This window comes from Erigeron canadensis, chromosome 2 (genome assembly GCF_010389155.1).
Source record: "Erigeron canadensis isolate Cc75 chromosome 2, C_canadensis_v1, whole genome shotgun sequence".
In the NCBI taxonomy this organism is placed as follows: domain Eukaryota; kingdom Viridiplantae; phylum Streptophyta; class Magnoliopsida; order Asterales; family Asteraceae; genus Erigeron; species Erigeron canadensis.
The window spans coordinates 34,644,363-34,667,871 of NC_057762.1; the positions used below are offsets into that span (position 1 = coordinate 34,644,363).

Here is a 23,509-nt window from a genome sequence, read left to right on the forward strand (position 1 = left end):
GTAAAACAGGGTGTATGTTCAATTTATTTTTCAATAAAACTAAACTTTTTCCTATCTTACACTGTTTTTCCTTAAGAAGTAAGGTATCGAACGCCTTGCTTGTAACAACCGCACTTTTAATATTATATATGTGCTAGTTAGGTTGTCTACGTTCCCGCAAGCCATAGTTGTACTGGAAGCTAGTAGGTAATGCCCCAAATTAGTAATCTAAAGCTAATGATATGTATAAGAACTTCCTAATGAAGATACCTCGGAACAAAAAATTTTAGAGGTGGTCAATCGATACGATAATAATAACTTAAGACTCCCAAATTGAGATACCAATCAAAATTCCCATGGAATGCCCAACAAATCAAAAATAAAACCAAATCAAGAGGATATGATCATGATAAATAAAATTTACAACTAAAAATATAATTGGAAGAATTATGTACGTAAAAGCGTCGAAAACTTAATAAGTAAGCATATAAGCTTAAAAATGAATACAAATTTACAACCAATGACCTATGTAACCAACTAAAAATACAAAAATATATCCATACACATAAATGTACATGACTTATACACATATATACACATTCCTAACTAAAACAACCAAATACTTACACTTAACTAACTAAACACTTACAAAACAAATACATAATTAACATATACTTATACAACAACTTATACATTAAAATTTAAAAAAAAAAAAGAAGATAAAACCCCTCCAAATCCCCCTCATGTGGCCGGCCTCCTACACACACATACATCACTCCATTTCAAATTTCTTTGCATGCTTTTAGTCTTGGAACTCACCACTCCAACACACACTACACACCCATTTCACACACACTAATCAATTCTCTCTCAAAAACTCTTTCTTCTCCCTATTTTCTTCATCATTTTCGGCAGCCAAAGGAGAGCAAGAACAAGGCAAAAATCCAACTTAAACTTATACTAATAATAAGGGTTTAGGCTAGATTAACAAAGGGGTTGATTAAGCTATAGATTAAGGGTTGTTGCAAGGTTTGAACAAGGGTATTCTTGGAGATATAGGCCACGAAATTTCTGCCATTTTTCATCATCTAAAAGTGTTCTTCAAGGGTATACATCTTCATCTCTTTATTAGATTAATCTTGTTCTTGTTTATATTAAAAAGGTTTTATCAAAAGATTGTGTTTTCTTCATGTTTTCTTTTGAATATACACTTGATGAGGGCAAAGTTGATAGGATCTTTCTTTCCATGCTCATGCATGTTGAATCCATGAAGAAAGATCCAAGGATTCAACTAGTTTAAGACCCAAAAGTGTGGATATAAGTTTAATAGTCTTTGATGTGATTTTTCCTTTGAAAGATGGCTATATTCATACATATAATGAAGGTAATATTTCTGGAAATATTTATAAAAATATAGATTTTATTGATAAAGTGTTGGATCTATAAAAGCTAGCATCAAAAAGGTGGATATGTGTTGATAGATTGTAAAGTAACTTTTTATATAAAAAGATGAACATGTTGTATAAATATTTGCATATATATTTCTGGAATATTTCATGAAAAATATATTTTTATGTTGATGGATTTTTGATGGTTAAAGCTTTATGTTAAAAAGTATTGATTTAAGTGCATATATGCTAGATTTAAGAAGGTTGGATTGTTGTTTGGATTATGAGATGAAGCTAGGCTTGTCATAAGTGAAAAATGTGTTAATATCAAGGTTAATATTCTGGAAAAATTATGGTAATAACAAAAATATGATTATGGAACCAAACAAGGCAAAATAGGCTTGAAATCGAAAACCGAAAACTTGTTAAAATGCATTTTGAGCACACACATGCACCATAACTATATGACCATGAAAATGTGATGAACATACTGGAAATATGACATATTAAAAGTATAAAACTCAAGTCATTTGATGCATGGCAAGAATAAGCTCAAAAAATCGTCTTTTCGGGTCAAATAATCACCAACCGAAAGCACAAAATTGCACATAGCACACCACCACCACAATCACGACTTAGGTCATCAAAATATGATGGACATTCTGGACAAAATGAAATAAGAACAAAAATCCCTTTTGAAGCATTTAAATTGGTTGAAAAATGAGGCAAAAATCACTATTTCGGTAAACGATTTTATGTTTAAAAGTCCTCAAATTATAAGGGCACAAGAGAGGTTGAATGGTTACAAATTTTTATTGATAAAAGTTGCCTAAAAAGGCCTGGTATTTTTGGACAAAAGCTCTTGTGATGATTTCTAAGTGTTTTTATAATTTAGTGAATTTAAAAGGGATTTTAAGGAATAAATAAATCAATAATAAATTATATAAATCATGAACTTGGACAAGATCACATAAATAAGGTTAAAATAACTTAAACCTACTGGAGAAAAGTAATCTCAAGGAAAGAACCAAGTTTTACATAATTTAAGAATAACTAACTAAGTTAAAAATCACTAATTAATCACTATTATTAAATAAATAGTAATAGAGCTTAAATAAATAAATAAATAAATAATATTACAAGTTTAAAAGCATAATACTCAGTAGATAATCAAAATATAATTATCTATAAATTTTAAAGGTAATTTAAGAACCTAAGAATAATTATAAGGAATTATTTAATTAATTAATGAATAAATGGAATAAATAATTAATTAAATAATAATAAATCAAGGAAATTAATATAAATCAGAAAATATATTTTAAAATCCAAAATACTACTGTACCAATATCAAATAATAGTACAAAGCAAAGTGTGCAAAAGAAATCTCACGAATCAAAGCCGAATTACCGAAATTCCAACAAACGCGCAAAAACGTTTAACGCAAAAACTACTCTTACCATCAATTCCAATTTAACCAATCATCTTGAACATCATAATACACTTTGATTCCATAATTAAGTAACAACCAAAGATAGGCAAGCCTACTAGCATAAATCTCATGATCTAGTTCACTAGTTCATGTAACACGCACTTACGTTGTGTATATTTGAATACCATGGTTTAGGCTTGCTTGAGGGACGACACCACTAGGCGCACATCTCGTATTTGATCAGCCCCCATTACTCTCAAATCAAGTGAGTCATAGCCCCCTTTCAAACTCTTTTATGTGTTTTACTTTCGGGGTGAAAAGCATGATAAATGAAACTACTTTCTATATATGCAATGTTTCTTGAAAGAGAGTTTGTTATATGAAATGATTCTTGATATATGAGTATGAAATGATAATAAAGGATTTATGTGATGAGCTTGAGTTCTGTCAAACCGCGACGTTCGGTACACTACTATTTACTCCGAAAGTGGAGGCCTGTAGTTAGTTAGTTGCGCAACTAGGTTTCGTCCGCCCACCCAAAGCGTACCGTTAGAAGGTTGGTTGCCTCCGTGACAACCTCCACTTCTAGTCTGGCCCCCGGGTGTTCTAACTACCTTAAGATAATCGGGCGTCTCCATAGCACGACCCATTATCATCATTGTTATTATTATTACGGCACTTGATTGACAGTTTGTGCTATGAATTGAATTATTGGATTGTAATCGGACTTGAATAAAATGGTAGTAGTAGTGGCTCAAGTACTTACTCATCTAAGATAATGGAATTAGACCTTGTGGTCATGTGACAAGGATTTATTTACTTGGGTTAAAATTGAGTTGAACAAACGATTATCAAAGGATGAATTGGAAATATTCATGGAAATTGGTGATTCCTAATTTATTTTGTGATGATGTGTATATATGCTTATTGTATTAGTTAAAAACCTATGAACTTACTCAACTCTCGTAGTTGACACTTTTTCTTCATGCTTTTCAGGTTTAGAGCAGTAGGTTTGCTTATGGACCGCTTTTGGACATTGTGTTTGTTTGGTGAACGAAGACATGTAATGCAAACAGTTTATCTTTGATTCGGATTTGGACTTATGTAATGATTTTTAACACTTTACTTTGAACTATGTAATCGTTTAATTTGGAATGGTTTTAAGACTTTAATTAAGATGTTTTCCATTTAATCTTTTGTACCATGTCGTTCTGTGGCATCTCGTGTTTCCGCCGTAGTCGGGGTGTTACATTGTTGTACTACCTTTACATCTTTTGTGAATAAACAGTGTAAGATGAATCTTGGTGATTAATTTAACCTTGGAAACAATGTTTCCCATTCGTATTCTTGTTAATTTCATAATGGAGTTTCTACAAGATGGTGCTACAGAACAAATGACAAATAATTTTCGTCTCATGATTCCATTTACATGTCCATATGGAATTATCCCGGTGATGCTTACATATCACCCAATGCTTAATGTTTTGACCATCACCGCCAAAGGCATTGAAGAGGAACTCCTGTTTCAAATGTGGCGAACCATCGAATTCGTTCCCGCAAGAGGAAGAGCTTGTCCCTTCTTCCGTTTCTCTCTCCAAACTACTGATGGTGCTTCTCAACAGTTTTCATTCAATCTCAATGATTTCCGTACTATCTTACAATTCCCAGCTGCTGATTCTAGATCGGGAGAAACAAGTTTTGTTGAAATTCCACCAACACTTGAGATGCTACATCGTGTTCATGAGTTAGGTTATGATGGAGAGATTGCAGCACTGAGTAAACTTAGAAAGAAGAATTTTTCACCCGTTATGGCACACACTTTGCTCCATCATCAACAATTGTTTGTCACCATCTCGCAAAGGTCAAGATGACTTCACAAAGGCCACACTTTCTTATCTTTTTGGAATTGCTTTCGATGTACATGTGGACTTTGCTGCTATTGCATTTGATCATCTCCGACTACAAGTAAATGGAAAGTTCACGGCCAACAAGAAATACATTGCTTTCATCCGTTTCTTGTCTGTCGTTTTGGAACACTTCGTCAACAACAACGACAACATTCAACGCTTTCCCACCTCAAGACGTGCTTTCATTTCAAGCTTCCGAAGTGTTTATACAAATAACAGAATCGAATCTATTAACTTCATGCCTATTCCTGAAACTCTGCTTCGCCAGGTGCCATTAGATAATCCTGATCTCATGATTTACAGAGAGTACTTAGACGAGCGTATGGCTGCTCACCACTGAGTTGTGCCTTCCCCACGTCCGCATAGGTCGCCAAGAGAGGGTCATAGGTCTAGGAAAAGAAAAGAGGGGTCTGGAGTAGTTTCGGCACCTGGCTTATCTGTTCCTTCGTCTTCTTCTTCTTCTGCAACCGACATACCTGAATCATCTGCTCCACAAAGAAAGAAACATAAGTCTCGTCACCTCAAATCTTCCAAATCAAAGTCTAAATCAACAACATCTTCATCTTTTACTGCTCCTTCTCCACTCACTACTTCATCTTCTTCTTCTGAAACTCCTTCTTCACCATCTTCATCATCTTTTACTGAAAGGCACCTCCCAATTCCCAAATTTGTTGTCCGTGTAAGAACTCCTCTTCTACCTATTCCTGAGGAATCTCATGAAGAACAATCCTCATCTCATCATGATGACAGTGACGATGAACCTCCTTTGAATGAAGTTCTCTTTGATATTCCGGAGGAACAAGGTGGTCTTGAGGGTGAGGTCGAAAAACATAATGGAGAGAATGTATGGTCCAGGATAGGCATAGGGCATAAAGAAAACGATGGCCCTCCGACAGTTCAACCAACTAACCGGGATGCCACCACTAGGATAGAAGCCGAGGACTCCCCAACCTCGCATTCTACACCTTCTCGCCACTCTGGATCCTCTCTACAGGATCCAGTTTCATCATTGCACAGGCACCAACCGCATCCACTATCGACTTCTCATTCGGAGGACGTTGATATTGAAGCAGTGGAGACTTCTGCCTCTCTCCCAACTTCATTTGCTCACACAATAGAGTCTAGATCCCCTGGGACACATATTTCTAAGCACGCACATTCTTTGAATGTTGCTTCAACAGAAAGAGAGTCGGTGGTTCCACCGTCTCAAAGAGTGTTTGGAAGTCCTGTCTATGTGTTCATACCACAAGTAACCTTGAAAGGCGCTGCGGAATTGAGCTTTGAAGAAGCAAGGCTTGCCGTGCATTTTCGAGGTAAAACTCCCAGTCCAACGGGCTCTCTAGGAGACTCCGGAAGTCCCACCTACCGGAACATTGTGCTTGGCATTCGTGCTAAGCCAATTCGTTCTGAAACAACCAATGTCGAGCAATCGCTTCATAAATCATTGGGAAGCCCTGATGGCTCACACCATTCAGGCCACACTGTAAACCCAACGGAGCCTACAGTTGTGACAATGACATCTACGTCGGTCTATCAAGGTCTTCCTCTGTCTCCCGAAACACAAGCCGAAGTGCTCCGCATTGAAAAAGGCAAAGCTGTCGCCATCCCTTCTGCTTCACGCTATGAGCCCCCGGTTATCTCTAAAAGAGTTAATATTCCAATTAATCGAGAAGAGCGTGAAGCTGTTGCGGCCTTAGATGCTCAAGGCCTCCTACATCAAAGACATACTAATCCTCGCCCGCCAAAACCAACATTACCTTTTGATCCATCTTCACCTCATTCATCACCTAAGAAACTTTCTAAGAAACTTTCTGGTCCAATGCCCCCCGAAAGTCGGGCAAATCTTGATTCTCTTTATGATTCTCTTCTTGCTAATCTTATTTCTATTGATGGACAAACCGATTCATTCGATCTTGCAATCCAAGCATCTATTCAAGCTCGCTTTGATCATATGCACCAACTCAAACTTTCTCAAGATCAAGCAGCTCAAGATCTGTTCTTAAAAGAGGCACAACTCGAAGCGGCACTTAAAAGAATAACCGAGCTAGAAGCTTCGTGTAAATCAACTGCAGTAACTCATCAGAGGCGTGATGATCCTGATGATCAGGATCAACACGAGGGGGAGAACATTGAACATACGGAAGAAGTGAATGCTGAAGAGTCAGTGGCTGGAGCTAGCGCTGCAACAGAAGTTATTCATGATTCAGATATGAGAGATGATGCTCAGTCTCGAGGCCTCAGTCTTGATCCCACAGTTATTATTGAAGATGCTAATAATGATTCTCAAGATGTTGATGATTTTGATTTTGGAGACAATGATATTGATCCTAATGATGACAAGGATTCATCTGGCAATGACGATCTTCCTCCTCCAAGCTTTGATAATTATCCAAAAGTTCCTCAACCAAAACCTTCACTCAATCAATTGAACTTTGACCAACTCATTTATCATCTCAATCATCCCCAAATTCATATCAACCCTAGAGCACCACAAGTCCAAAATAATGAAGGAGGCTTTCGATCAAATGAAAGGAGAAAAATCAATTATCTCACCATTCATCCAAATTTGTTCAAATTAACAAAATTCCTTGAAGAAAAGGCTTCTCAAATCTTCTCTGGAAAACAAGAGCTGAAAAAGATCAACATTGATGAACTAAGAGCAAGAAGAGCATATGAGTTTGATCATCAAAGAAACAAGTACTTAGAAGATCTTTTGAAAGCCAAAATCCAAAGAGCAAACAAAGTGTGGAAAAACCAGTTCAAGATGAAAATTGTTGAAGTAATTGGTTTCCACTTCAAAGAATGGCGTGAACCGGGGTTTGCTAGACCTCCGGGGCTAATGTGGTTTGTTGTTAAAAGAGAAGACGGGCGTCAGTACATGTTCGGAGAAGCGAGACTCAATCTACTGTCTGCTGATGACTTGATCTTTCTCCTTCACCATTTTGGAAGTAAGCTTGCTCAACAGGATCATGAGAATCAAGAAGCATATTATGTTGTCAAGAGATATATGGACAGTCTTATCCTTAGTCAGACACAAAATGACTTCCAATTGGCTATCAAAAAGAGGAGAAAGAAAGTTAACCTCACGGTGCCCAATCAAAGGATCAAAGGAATCAATCTGGAGAATTTCAATACTGGTGCTATATTTGATAATCCGAGAGGATTTGTATTCGTTAGTGATCAAGGACACAAAATCTTCATCAGACATGAAGAACTTTGTAAATACTCTGATGGGACGTTGAGACAGTGTGTTGCAGTGTTTGAAAGCCTCATTGAATTTGAAGATAATGACAAAGAGAGGAAGAGAATTGAAAGAGTGATCAAGAAGATAAAGACTAGATTGGATCACAGAACAAGATCAAGACGAATCCAAGAAGCAAGATTGCCGAAAGTACAAGAAGGTGTGATTCACCATCCACTGGGGACTTGGGTTAGATATTCACCCAATAATGAGCAAGGCCTTCACAACATGCCCCCAGTTAATTTTGCCGACAATATCATCGAACCACCCAATCGACCTGATGACCTGAAATATCACTTTGTGCCTAAGAAATACTGGAAGGAATCAAAACACAAGTACGAAAAACGAGCCTTCAAAGATCAAACCTTTCTACACGACAAACCCGAATCATCAACAAAGAAGCGAAATAGACGCCAAAGGGAGAAGAAAAGAGCTAATCGTTGATCTTTTACAAAACAGCACTAAGGGGGAGATTGTTAACTTTATATTTAGTAGTGCTTATTTTGTAAACTTATATTTGATATGTCCTTGGTGTTATGTTTAGATTAAGGGGTTTGTCTTGTAATTAGTCATGTACTTGCTTGTAATTAATGAAGGGGTTTATATGCAAATTATAAGCATATATAAACCCTCACATGGAATGAAATAATAACCTTTTAACCAATTAATTATTGCATGTTCTAATACCTACATTCTCTCTCAATACCTACATTCCCATTTCACATAAAGGTTCATTACACATTTTAGCAAATTTTACATTCCATGTTCGAACACCTTCTTATCTTTATAATGAATTTAAAAACCGATTAAATTTGGTTGCACACTTGCACGCAAAAACCAGAATCCTGAAAACTGGAGTAATTTAATTTTGAGAAAGACATGTAATTCAATTATATAACTTACTTGTAAAGTTATTTATGTTCAAGCTAATAGTTACTCTTCCAACAATACCTCACCAAGACACCAACTAAGACACCAACTAAGGGAGAAGGGAGTCATGTAATGAAAAAAACCAACTCTCTCAAATCCCACCAATCATATACTTCCAATTCATTTTTTCTTTTCAACCCTCCCAACCAACCATCCTAACCATTTTCCATGGCATTCATCACTTACCCAACCCTCCCAAATTATTTATTAAAGAAACACTCAAAAGCTGGTAGTCCCAACCTCAACCCTCTCTTTCTCCCCAATCCTCAACGGCTTAAAAGCCCTCCCAACCTCAACCCTCTCTTATGGCGGCGGTATTCCTTGGAGGGCTAGGGCAACCCGTTGCCAACCCGCCCACCACTCCCTTCCCCCTAATATTTTATTCGACCGAGTCATTTAGGAAAAAAAAAATGAACCTCAGGTGGTGTAGTTTTTCCCCTGAAAGAGTGATAGATCATATTAGGTTCATGTCATTTTTTTTAAGACAGTTTGTTTGAGAAAAACAGTAAGTTTTTAAAAAAAAATTCCTTTATCCCACTTTCCACACCTGCCCCCAACGCTATCGGGCCAAGGCCAACCACCACCACGGTTTTGTTCACTGCCGCTAACCACCACAGCTTCGTTTGTTGTTGCCAACTACCACAACAGCTCCACCGACCGCATGTATCTTCTCGTTTTCCTTTTTTCATCTTTGATTCTAGATTTGAGCATGTTTTGGTTGATTTGGATTTAGTTATTGGCAATTGTGGATCTGGTTTTGATTTTGATTTTTTTTTTTTTTTGAATAGTTAATTTGAGTTTCCATGAAGGTCTTTATGGGTGAAAAACAATGATTTAATAAGGTTTATAAAACATTTTATGTTTGGAAAAAATGAACACAACTGTCACAAATGGTTATTGTAAGGAGGTTCCTTATACTAAGACTCGTCCTAGGAGGACTAATCATACTCAGCGTTACATCAGCAAAAAAAAATCATTCAAAACTAATCCCCTTAAAACCAACCTCATACTAAAGACTAATCTTGAACCCATATTTTATTTAGTTATACACAATTTTTTTTAAAAAAAAAAGCTTAAACAGCTCGTTCCTTAGGGACGAGTGACACAAGAACGAGTCCAAAGATAAGTCCAACCTCACGATGTTCACTCGTTGAAGGGAGGTGTAAAACAACCTCTAATAAAAGCGTTATGATAAAAAGTGTAAAAAAAATGAAGATGGTGACGATTTATATCCTGTTAATTATTATATTGTTAATTGTCAGTATATGATTAGCTTATTTGGTAGAGAACTTGTGTCTTTTAAGTCTTTAGGGAGAAGTCCATAATTCAATTTTGTTTTTAAAAATATTTAGAATAGTTGAGGAGTATGAATAGAAATGAAACATCGTTTAGTTGTTCAAAAAGATTGGTATTATTGCTTTATTTTAATATATTCATATTCATATTGATAATGATTATTGGCCATATGCTAAGATATCATAATATGGGCAAATAACAACGGGACAAGTTGGCCACCAAGCCTAATCAAAGCAGGCCAACAACACTACAACAGAGAAAATATTTATGATAACTTTGATTAAATAATGAAGGGCAAATATAAAAGATGATTTGATCAAAGATTCAAAGCTATGTCCCATTTGAGATTATAGAAAAAATAAAACAAAAAATCTCAATCTAAGTATAACTAAAAATATGCATAGCTAATAAATAATCTTATACTCGTATAGTCGTATGTGGCATCAAAATTATAAGTTTAAGGCATATCAAAGGACCCACTTTCATATACCATGGTCGGCTTTGACAAAACCCAATCCAAACTGAGACTACCTGCTTCATTAGTATGCTTAGATATATATACGTTCTTGGCCCATGTTAAAAAAAACCTATATATAAATAAAGAAAACGAAATAAAAGGGGATAGCTTTTGTAGTGTTCCTGTCTCATAGTTCGACTAAACACAACCTGGACGATCATACAACAATTGAAACAGCAATATAATAAACATACTAAACATAGCTGATGGTATTCTTTTCATCAAACTATTGACTATTGCCATTTGCCAATATATACTAAACATAGCTGATTGCACATTTTTCCTCAAACTATTGACGATTCCAATATAGTAGTAAAAGAAAGAACAATGGTACATTGGTGCTATATGATAAATCCACCATCGGAACTGCAAATGCATCATCATCACTGAAAGGTAACAGAATCCCGGGGATCTGATAACAATGAGATTGTCGCGTGTGGTCAGACTCTACGATCTTATGCTCCACATCATTTTAAGTGTGTGATGCAGAAATGATCCGTGGTTAAATTCTCACTGATTCTTTTCATCCACATATAGGTTAACATTCATCACATAAAAAACATTTATATACAGCCTAACAAGTGAGAAGAGTTTGAAGCATTCTCTTAGTACTAGCACAAAAATGACTATCTTCAAATGCCATAAAAACAGTTCTCTGATCCGGTAACCATAGTTGACCCTAATGAAGAGAAGGTACCAACAAAAAGAATCGAAACTCACATGAAAAAATGCAAAACAAGATGCATGTATGCATATAATATGTCATATAAACTAGACACATGTTAACATTAACAATAATTAAAACTCATAACAAGTTTTAAGGAGAATGCCATGTTCTATACTAAATTATTCAATCTTTGTAAAAGAGCAACATGAACAAAACATATTCAAGAGACAAAACGGAGAGGTGAACGAATTACTACAGGAGATAAATCGATAATATGTACACAAAATAATTTGGTCATTAACAAGTGTATGTTTCACACAACCGTACACTGCGCAACAAATTGCACCGTTGTCTATGGTCAAAAGTTATTATGTGCCACTACCCAATGTATACGTTAATTGTCTAACAAAAGTTCAGAAAACTAAAACAAAAGTTGAATAAACATATAAATAGCAGCATCATTGGATGGGTATCATCAATTAAAAGTGATTGAAAAAAAGTGTTGATCAATTCAGTAGTTTAGAAAGAGAGATAACAGGTCATGAGCTACCATTGGAACTGCTATTGCCAGTTGACCACCTCCTCAAAACGCTAGCCACGAAGCTCCTTCCTCCAAAAAGCCCAAACCTTGTCTTGAAAACAGACCCCCGGCCACTAGCGCTAGTAGTCAGCGACTCAGGTTGAGCAGCAGCTACAGGCGGGAACTCCACCACGTCGTCTTGGGCACCACCACTTTCACTCGCACTTGCATCCACAGTTTCAACCTCAACGGCACACACATCCAAATTAACCACCAGCGAACCCCTCCTAGCCCTGAGCCAATCCCCAACTTCGACAGTCACATTTCTACACTTCTTGACCTTAATCTTAACCAGATTAGGACATCCCCAAGCAAAAGCCTCGATCCCTTCATCGGATACAGGACACCCCTTAATACACAACTTCTTCAACGCAACACATTTGGACGCAATACAAGAAATCTCCCCATCTGCAATCGTTTCGCTCCCACACAAGGCCAACCTCTCCAACTTCTGACAATTCATAGCAATTGCTTCTAAACTAATGGAATTCGGATTGACACCGATCAAAACCAACTCCTGCAAGTTGACACTATGTTTAGCAATTGCAATCAAAGCCTCGTTGCCAATCCGATTAGTCTTCCATCCATCGATATGAAGCTTCCTCAAATACTTGCACCTCTCGGCAATTGAAACAACACCGACATTACTACAATCAGGAGTCTTGACAATATGCAATATCTCCAAATTCACACAATTCGACAAGGCGGAAAGGCCCACATCACTGACCTGAAGCCTTTCCAAATGAACTTCACTCAAACAATTATTATCCGAAATCATTTCAAGCAGCTTATCCCAATCCCCCAAACACCTCAACAACTTCAAAGTTTTCAGCTTTTTCGCACCCGCAATCAAGGGTCCGAAAAACTGACCGTTATAAATCTCCTTCAAGTAAACCGACTTCAACGTCGCAGCAGCAGCGCCGGGACCGACGGATTCCGGCGACGCGGCGTCGTTGACGCCACGTAAGCGCTTAACAGAAAGCTCTTCAAGGGTGCTACAGTTGTCTAAGAAGGCGTTGATGCCTTTAGCACCAAACATACAAGATCCACAGCTGAATTTCTTTAATTTTTTACAGTTGAGACCCAAAGAAGACATACCGATTTCAGTGACCTCGCGGCAGCCACGGATTTTGAGGCGCGTGAGATTTTGGCAGCGGAGAGAGATGAGAATCAAAGCGGCGTCGTTTAGGCTGACGGATCTGCGGTCGCAACGTAAGGAGAGTTTGGTGACGGAATCGAAACGGGAGAAAAGAGAAGGGATGAATTGAAGGATTTCGGATTGGGCGTTGAGAGCGAGACGGTGTCTGCTTTGGCCTTCTACGATCAAAAACCTCTTGGAAACGAGGGAACAACGCTTCCTGTCTCCCGGATTTAGAAATTGGAAAATTAGGGCTAAACAATCGTCTGGTATTTCACCCGTGTAATCTACATCTATATCTATATGTATATTATTGTAAGATATAGCGTCATCGTGATGTATGTAATTGATATTATTATTTTTCACTTCAGATCCAGAGGCTGTTGCTGAATATATTAAAGTGATGGGCCGATTGTGAGTTGACCCGGAGGGAGATGGTGCAGATTGCGATTGACCCATTTTCAGCTGGCTGCTCAGGTAGTGGTATAAAAAATGTGAAATGAAATTGTGTTTTTTGGGGGGGTGGTAAAGAAAGAAAGAAAGGATATATGGGGGAAGATGAAAAGAGGGGTTCGTGGAAAAGTAAGAAGAGACCCGTCAAACGGGCGGAATGAATCGTGAACGGGGGTGGCTGGGGCTGCTCGGTGGAGTGAGTTAGACTTCAAGATGTTGAAAGCTTTTTAAACGGTTCAATTATTCATTTCCCGACATACACTATCTTTTCTTTTTTTCTTTCTTTTATACGAGTACTTTTTATATATGTATAAATCTTCTATCTCTAGCACTATAATAGATTGTAAAATAATTGCTATCAATAAATTACGTACGTCTATATTTTATTTTTACAAAATGGATTATCTTCTATATGTAATACATTATAAAAAATTAATTTTCTCATTAATCTAAATATACCTTTAACTTTTAAAATAAATACATTACATCTTTTACAATAATATAATCTACGCAACTTGTCATTGTCACCACCACTAATCGTCGTTGTTGCCACCTTCATCTGTTGCTACCGCCGCACCACGCGTGTATTACTTTAGTTATTAATAGCATGTACGCGTACATAACGACGATAATAAGATATTCACGTAACACAAATTTAAAAAATATAACCTAATATATATAAAAATTGAGCACTCTTTATGCTTTTATCCAATGATTTACGAGTACATAATACTTTTATAACATTGTAAGGGGCATTTGTTTTTACGTTTATAAAATAGATTATGCATTTAAAATTGCATTTTGAAAAAGCATGTTCTACCCGTTTTTCTCAACAGCATTTTATTAGCGTCTTCTTTCTAATAAAACGTATTTAATCGCTTATTTTTTCAAACTCTTTTTTTCATTATTTGCGTTATTCAAATGCAATAAACAGATTATCAACTTAAAATGTAGTCACAAACATCCTTTAAATCAAAGAACGGTTCATCGAGAAGGATTCTAGTCCAGCGTCAACTCTAACCTCAAGTATACTTTCATTAAAATAGGAGCTTTAATTTACATGTATAGAAGTATCAACCTTTGACTTTTGAATACAAATGGAGATGTCGTTATCATTGACGACCGGCTAACCAAAAAGAAACGAAGAAGAAGTCATTTGAAATTTCAATCATAGTATGTTGACAATATTCCATTTACGAGTAGATCAACTGTTGAATTTAACTTTTTCCGGTTATACATTTTAAGTAAGGAAAATGATGACCATAGCATGGGAGTAAAAAATAAAGCTTACAAATCGTAAAATCAGACCGAACGAAACCTAAGAAAAAAATAAATGAGTGAAAAACCAACCCGAATGTGATTCTGTAAACATATATGTATATAGTGTTAGGTTAAATTAGGGACTACTTAAATTAGGGACCATTAGGGACATGTAACTTACACATGTGTAAATTAGGGACATGTGTAAGTTAGACGACTTACACATGTGTAAATTGTACTTACACATGTGTAAGTTGTGGTGACGACTGTCGCTGTCGGCGGAAAATCATGGTGTTCGGAGATGATGGTGGTGGTGGTGGTCGGAGATAGTGAAAAATGAATGATTGAGAAGTGTCATTAATAGTCCCTAAAATAAAGAGTTTCTTATTTAACTTTTCTTTATGTGTGTGTGTGTGTGTGTGTGTGTATAGGGTAGGGTTAATGTGAACCATGAGAACCAATAGTTTTCCTCCCTCTTTCTTCTTTTTTGCGTGGTTTTTAATATTTTTAATTTTTATTTTTCATTTTTTGAAACTTTTTTTTGTTTTTCATTTTCTTTTAACAAAAACCATTCCAAAAAAAAAAAAATATTGTAAGAAATCATATGGGTTACTTGTTAAGAAAATGTATGGATACGGTACTGACGTTCCCCTACATCCATTCTAAAGGGGTTGTCACCGGACGCATATGGGAATTGCATGAATTTCATGGGCGGCGATCCAAGAGATGGACAGCAACCTTTATAATTCTAAGGGCAAAGCCCTTAGAGATGATTTTTCAATAGTTCTCATGGTTCTCACCATATATGTTGGTTCTCACTTGATCCCTTCACTGTATAGGGGTATATATATATATATATAGGGAAAATGATGGGTACTTTCAATTGTACCCAAGCATATGCACAGCAAAGACAAAAAAAATTAAAATAATTACATTTTAGCACCTTAACTTTTTTACATATTCAAAAATGCCCCCTGATTTTAAGCTATGTTGTACCCAAGCATAGGTACAGCCGTTGTACGTATGCTAAGCCCATATATATATATGAAAGTTATTTGTAGTACATGTACTTTTTATAGTATATGTGTAAGTTAACTTACACTTCTTCTTCCTTCTTCCTTCCATCTCCGACCACCACCATAATCCTCCGGCGACAGCGACCATCTCCGGCGAGACTTACACATGTGTAAGTACAACTTTTTTAGTATTTTAGGGTTTAAAATTTATAGGTTTTTTCCTTCGCGAGACAACCACCACCAGCCACCATCATCTCCGACCACACGAACCGCGGCACCGGCAGCAAGGGCTTCGCCCGTACCGTAGCAAACCGTCACCATCTCTTGGATCGCTGCCCATCAAATCCATATGATTCCCATATGCGGCCCTTGACGGTCAATTTAGAACGGATAAGGGCCTCTGGCCCGTACCGTATCCACCTGAAAACGAACCTGATTCTCGCCAGAAAGTTAACTTACACATGTGTAAGTTAACTTACACATGTGTAAGTTAACTTACACATGTGTAAGTCTCGCTGGAGATGGTCGTCGTCGCCGGATAATCATGGTAGTGGTCAGAGATGATCATGGTGGTGGTCGGAGATGGAAGGAAGAAGGAAGAAGAAGTGTGTAAGTTAACTTACACATGTACTATAAAAAGTACATGTACTACAAATAACTCACCCTATATATATAGAAAAAAGTGAAGGTGTGGTTGTCATGTACCTAAGTTAAGTATAGAATCCCTAGCACACAAATTTTTTAATGATTTAAATAAATAATTAGGCCCCTATTTTTTTTATGGATTAAAAAGTAAAATGTGAGAGTTTTTATAGTTAAGATAGGTATATGACAACCACATGCTTCCTACCCTCACATATGTGACTTGAGTTTATAATTATTTTAGTTATTTTCTTTCTAAGACTATGGCTAAGGATAAGAGAGGAACCGTAGCCTGGTACCACAATTGGATACCTATCGACTCCCCCGTAACGGTACAATACCTCCATCCTAATCCCCACATGGTCTGGGCATCCTAAAGGATCTAACCCGCATCTTTGAAACTTTACATGTGGGTATAAAGTATAGACTTCATTGATAATAGCTAAGGAGTACCTTAAATGAATTATTTTTTATGTCAAGCGAAGATCGAACTCGAGACTTTAAGGTCAACAAGTGCTTCTCTCATCACTAGGCCAACTTCTTGTTGATTTCTTTTTAAAATTGTGATTATCTTCAAATGTATTAAGTTCTATTTTGCTCCTAATCGAGAGGATAGTTTAGGACTTAGTTGTCTTTATTAATTAATTGCCACATATATATCTCTTAATATTTGATATATTTTCATGCCATGCATGATGCCACATAATACCTAAAATATGTTAGTTAAGTTCTAAATTACTCCTATGCTTGTTTTAGACTTTTAGTTGTATTTTTATTATTTATAATAATCTAAAATCTAATAGTTAAAGTTAATCATAGCCACTTAATATTTTTCAAATGGTTTTTGTTATATAAAGATCTATTTTTTTTTTATCATTATAATAAGTTTTTTATTGCAATTTTAAAGACTATCATTATATTATTTTTTTTGTGTCAAAGACAATATCAAATACATTTCAGTTTTTAATGTTCTACGAGTATTAAAAATAACATATATTACTTATTTATTATAATATTGGACGATTTAATATATAGTATACAAATATACTTCTACAAACATTTATTAACCTTTTATTTAACAATAGAATTATGTATTAAATGTTAGAAATCAAAAATACATACTCTAGTCTCTTATCGGGGTTTTAGTTGCGAGGAGTGTAAAATGAGTGAAAATACTCACACTGTCTACACATTACGGCAAAGCCTAAACAAATATTCATGACATTAGAAAACTTTATAGAATTCTCTTTAGGTGTTGTTCTTTGTACGACTAAACCTTATTTTTGTTTTGAAAAAATATGTAGGTTTGGACATGGGCCTCCTTGAAGACATATATGATTAAGTTAAGGAATTTGAATGTTTTAAACATTTGATAGATGATTTATGGGCCAGTTTAGTGTAGTAGACCATGATAGTTTTGACCCATTTGTTTTGATAATATGGACGATGTTTAGCTTATGTTTTAATCTTAAACAAATGATGCATATTTGAAACCTCCTAGCTAACTAATTTGATTAGCATATAAACAATAAGCTGATGACACCCTATAAGGCTATGAGAACATAACCTTTACACTAGGAGAGGTGGATGGACCAAGTGATGAGTACACTACCACCAAAAAATCGTTCCTGATGACAAGTTTGCGTTCACAAAACTACAATTATAAAGGGCTACGCAATAAAATGACGAATAAATAACCTCACTTTACAAGCTCTTTCCTAAACTACAGCAAGTAAATGATATTTAGATCAATTATCTACTAATCCAGGCCTAAGTCTTTAATTATTTCTTACAAGCTTTGTCAAAACAATCATAATTTCGTTTTTCTATCATGAACATTAAGACCAATTTTCAGAAAGATGCACACGAGATAGGATTTAGGCTGACGTCGGCTTAATGGCATTCACGGAAAAAGTCAAATAAGAAGTTAAGGTCGCGTTTGGTTCACATAATGTGTTTATCTATCAAAAGAATTGGAATATGAAAGAATAGATTTTGACGTAATGTTTTTTATTTTTCGAGAATTCAAGTAACGGAAGGAATGAAGTTCCTTCTCCCATCTCCAAAGAATAGAGATTCCATCAAATGATGGAATGTTTACATTCTAACGGAATGAAATTCCTTCATCTTTAAACAACAAAACGCACTAAGGAATGAAATTAAATTCCAATTCCATCAGATTTCATCAAATTCTGTGAACCAAACGCGACCCGAGCATTCTAGTATCATATGGTATATAGATTGTAAGTATATTTATGTATGTATATGGATATTTCTCTACAAGGTAAAGGCTAAATATCGCACATTTGATATCGTAGAGACAATTCTGAAACATATAGTTAGGACTATTGTTTTCTACTTTCTAGTTATGTTTATCTTAGGCTAAGAGGAGTGAAGTTGTCGGAGATTGAGCTACTTGCATCAGAGCGTGCCATGTGACCTCCTGGATTGTTAGGGGTTGTTTGGGAAAAAAAAGTGAGAGTGGAGTTGTTTGAATGGTGAGTTAGGGTAATAATTATTTTTTTTTCTTTGTTTAGATTATTATTAAAAATACACTTTATTATAACAAAATAAAATATATTTCATAATTAAAAATAGAAATAGTAATACAAAAAATTACAAAGAAAATAAAAAAACACTCCAATAAAAATACAAATAGAAAAACAAAAAATAAAATAAATAGAAAACACACCATAATAAATAAAAAAAAAAACAAAATACACTTTAGTCGTCGTCACTAAGGGAAGAATCAATTTCAGGCGGAACGTATTCTAAAAAATGGTCTACCTTCATCGTTCTCTTCCTCCGCGGCTTGTAGCATTGTACCAATAGTCATAGCAACCGCACTATTGATTGCCTCATCTCTAGATCTGTCGAACCGTTTGAACCATAATCGGAACTTGATGTCGAAAGTAAATCATATACATCATCCATATTGTAAGATAATATACTAATAAGTAGATTTGTGTGAAATAAAATGTTAAATGTATTGGTTTAAACATAGATAAAAAAATAGATTAATAAAAAAAAAAGTTTTTTTTTTACTAGAAAATGTCGTTGAGAACGACTAGTTTGAAAAAGGTGGGCTCGGTCAAACATATTTGAAGCAAACTAGAGAAGTCGCTTGAAGGGGGGATCGTCGGGGTACTGTAGCCGGCGAACCACCTTGGATCACCTATCACCCCGCCACACTCCTCTTAAGCTTACCTTGTTAGCTTTTAAATGCATATATGCATAGAATAACGATCTCGTAGTCTTGACATACTTATATTGTTATAATTAGTTACAATTTTTAGGGATCCCATTTGTTTAATTTCAACCAAAGTATATATACATTTTTTTCTTTTGAAAGGTGAATTTCGCTTTAACTTCGTGCGTGATTCGACAGCAAGAAATCTAACATACGCTTTATTAACCGGGTCTGTGCTAGAGAGCTCTCTCAAAGTATAAATGTCTATTTTAAATACCCAATTGGAGGAAAACCCCGACTAATTCGTCCGAAAGCACGACGATTAATAAGAGTAAACTATGTCCCCTCAGACTTGAACCTAAGTATACCCAAACTAATATCTTATAAAAAAACTACTTATATCTTAAAGCTCAAACCAAAGTATCTGATACATTGTGTCAATAGGGACTAGAATATCGACATTGTTTTTAGTTCAACAACTTTATTTGTTGCATTTATTTCAATGTAACCATTCATATTGATTTTGATTGATTTATTCAAACCATTCATATTGTGAACCCGGCCTATAGGTTGTGTTAGTTTAAGGTATAGAACAAATTTGTCCTAAAATTTGAGGTAGGTATCCGATCTCTATGTCGAGTGTCGACATTGTTCCATTGTCTAGTTGCGCAGTCAGCTTTATTTATCCAATATATTTCGGATCTGACGTAAGCTGGTTAAGGTATTTAATGTTACTTTTTTTTTGCCGTTTACATGATATTCTATAAAAATAATGTTACTTTGACTAATTTATTATAAATTACACTGTAGAAATGCCAGGAAGTAGCAGGAGTAGAAAAAATGGGATCAGAAGACTAGAAACATACAACTCTCGTAAAGAGGAAGAAATGCAGCCAAACATCAAGGGTTGTGGTTCTCACGATGTTCGGTTTTTAATGTCTGTCCATTTAATTTGTTTTTATATCATCAAACTAGTACATTATTAGTTTAAGTCTTTAAAGATGTGTTAATTGACTATTTGAGTATAATAATGATTGATGCCAATATACAATAATGTACGAGTAGTCTGTAAAATTATTCTTGAAAACAAAGTGATTACTTCTCCAATTATTCTTAAATGAGTACATAGCATATGATTTTATACATGTTTGAGCAAAACTTCTGGAGCACAACTAATTTCTGTTGAACCTTTATATATACTTTTGGGAGTTTACAACTATGTTAATCCGTAACATAATGTTATGGATTATGGTCAAATTCTAGGTCAAGACAATAATTGATCGAATCAGGAAGTTTCACAGTTATAATTGGAGGTTTCAACTTACAGTTACATTAAGAACTCTATATAACTGCGGAATTAATGGAAGAAAATTGTTATCCGAGCTTCTTTAATGAAAACAAAAAAGTCTAATGAGGATTTGATTCAATCGACTTCTACATGTCATGGATGTCTTGCTTTTCTTGCATCATGTGGATCAAAGTATATATGCATCAAGACACATTGACACCAAGACGAAGTCTTAGGGCGCGTTTGGTTCGCGGAATGTTTTTGGAAGGAATAGAATCTTTCAAAGGAATTGGAATCTGAAAGAATGGAATTTGACGGAATGTTTTTGATTTTTTTAATATTCAAGTGAGGGACGGAATGAGATTCCTTCCCCCATCCCCAAGGAATGGAGATTCCATCAAATGAGGGAATGTTAACATTCTAACGGAATGTGATTCCTCCATCTTTAACCAACCAAACACACTAAGGAATGAAAATCAATTCCAATTCCATCAAATTCTGTGAACCAGACACGACCTTACACAAGTTCATAATCGAAGAGCAATTTGCTAATTTCTTTTCATATCTATAATTACTATCATTTTTATTTTTTTTATTTGGCTAGTTTTATATGTAACCAAATAAAACAAGCTTTTGACAACTGTATAAGGAAACAATTTTTTTTTCGGGTACAAATGTTTGTCTAGTAGTACATCTCTTTGGGTAAAAATATCAAATTACCATTTTGTCTTCACATATATTTACATTTATAACAAAAGAGATACGTCCAATGAATTGTTACCCCATAAGTACATTGTATGTTTATGATGGTCGAAATTTAAGGCATAATTAGTTAAGAGATGTGATACATGTGACACTTATATTGGCCATACATATATTATCCTTAATATATATATAAAAAAGAAACTTTAATTCGATGAAATTTAACTTTTAATTAGAATCATTAGATCAAATGATGATGTCATATACTTTATTTAACTCTTTAAGTTTTATTTTTATTTTATTAAATTTAAATTATTAGTATTTCCTTATTTAAGTTTGTATATAATAATAATTAATTATTTTAATGATATAATTATGGAAACTAATATTTTACATCATTTTTTTATCTTTAAAATTAATTTTTAATTTTTCTATAATAAAATTTTTATTTTTTAATGTAATACGTTTTTATTAAATTATATTTTTTGTATAAGATTTATATCATATAACGAATAAAAGTTGGTGATAAGAATTTTTTATATAAAACTTTTATCATATAACGTTTTTATTAAATCAATGTTTTGAAAAATGGACCGGATGTCAAACCGGCCTTTTTAATAAAGAACTAAAAAGCAAATATGAAGTTTATAGTAAGTTATCACATAATATATCAGGAAAAAAAATGTATGAGAACTACAATGGTACTATGCATAAGTACAGTGACAATGCAGACATATCCGGATGAATAAAAAACATCCAAATAAACGAAAACCTTGGTTAGTGAGACCTCTAACAGATGACGTATCCACTTTTCAATTGTCTGGTCATTTTTAACCGGAATCCAAACGACTACTAATGTAACTTCATGGTTTTTAGTGGTTTAATTTTAACTTGGTTAAATATTTGTCAATTTATGATATTATAAAAATTTAACATGTCATTAATTATATATGTTTCCCGTATTACGCGGGTATAATTTAGTGTAAATTGTAAAAGATCAATTTAAAATACATAGACGCCATAATTAAATGTAGAACTACTAAATGTACAAAATAACCACAGACCGAAATTATTTTATTTTAGAGTTTTGCTAATGTTAACTTACGGGCGCCGTTACTAATATACATAAAATAATTACACTTTTATTATAGATTCTAGATGTGACATTTGACATAATACGTATTAGTTTTTTCGCAAATTATTGACAGATTTTTGGGTTGTTATTAGAAAAATCATTTATTTTATTTTTGTTTTCAACAAAGTGAATTGTTTTAAATTGAATTGTGTTGTCTTTTTTCAAACAAATAAATAGATTAATTGTGCTGTTGAGATTGTACCAAAAACACTACGAAGAGAAAACCGGCACATGGCTCGGTCTTCGTCTTTTTTCATATTTTGAGATTCTGTAATTCGTACGAGTTTTTTAAACCTTTTTGTAATACTCGCGGTTAAAGTCGAGGATCATGTTGTTTTGTTTTGGTTGTTATTAATTGTAATTGTATTTTCTCTTGTACTCTTTTGAGCATCTAGTACCTAGCAAGTTGTCTTTTATTTTAGAGTTAACGACATAAATCGTCCCTGTGGTTAACTTAAATAGTCACCTTTCGTCCCTAAGAATCGAAAACCTCATGGACCGTCCTTATTTGGAAAATAAGCTTCCCCTTTCGTCCTTTGACTATTTGACCGTTATTCTCAATCCGTTAACCTCCCACGTGCCTCCCACGTAAGGGGTATTTGTGTCTTTCGCACCTATACTCTACTTCTTTACATGTATCTGAAAATCAAGTCAATATATATATATGTATTATATATATACAATCAAACATAATTTTAAAGATTTGCAGATCTAAAAATCAATCCCCATATCTACAATTCATATATCT

At 34.7% G+C, this 23,509-nt stretch overlaps 1 protein-coding gene across 1 annotated transcript; it reads right to left on the minus strand.

Moving 5' to 3' along the window:
* Positions 1–11,632: 11,632 nt before the first annotated feature.
* LOC122587291 (F-box protein SKIP2-like) lies at positions 11,633–13,727 on the minus strand. Its single transcript, XM_043759417.1, has one exon. It carries the CDS (start codon positions 13,532–13,534, stop codon positions 11,897–11,899), a length of 1,638 nt encoding a protein of 545 aa, XP_043615352.1. The 5' UTR covers positions 13,535–13,727; the 3' UTR covers positions 11,633–11,896.
* Between the last annotated feature and the right edge of the window lie 9,782 nt (positions 13,728–23,509).

Excerpts from the sequence above, each read along its gene's own strand:
- LOC122587291 (XM_043759417.1), bottom strand. The coding sequence starts at position 13,534 with ATGGGTCAATCGCAATCTGCACCATCTCCCTCCGGGTCAACTCACAAT.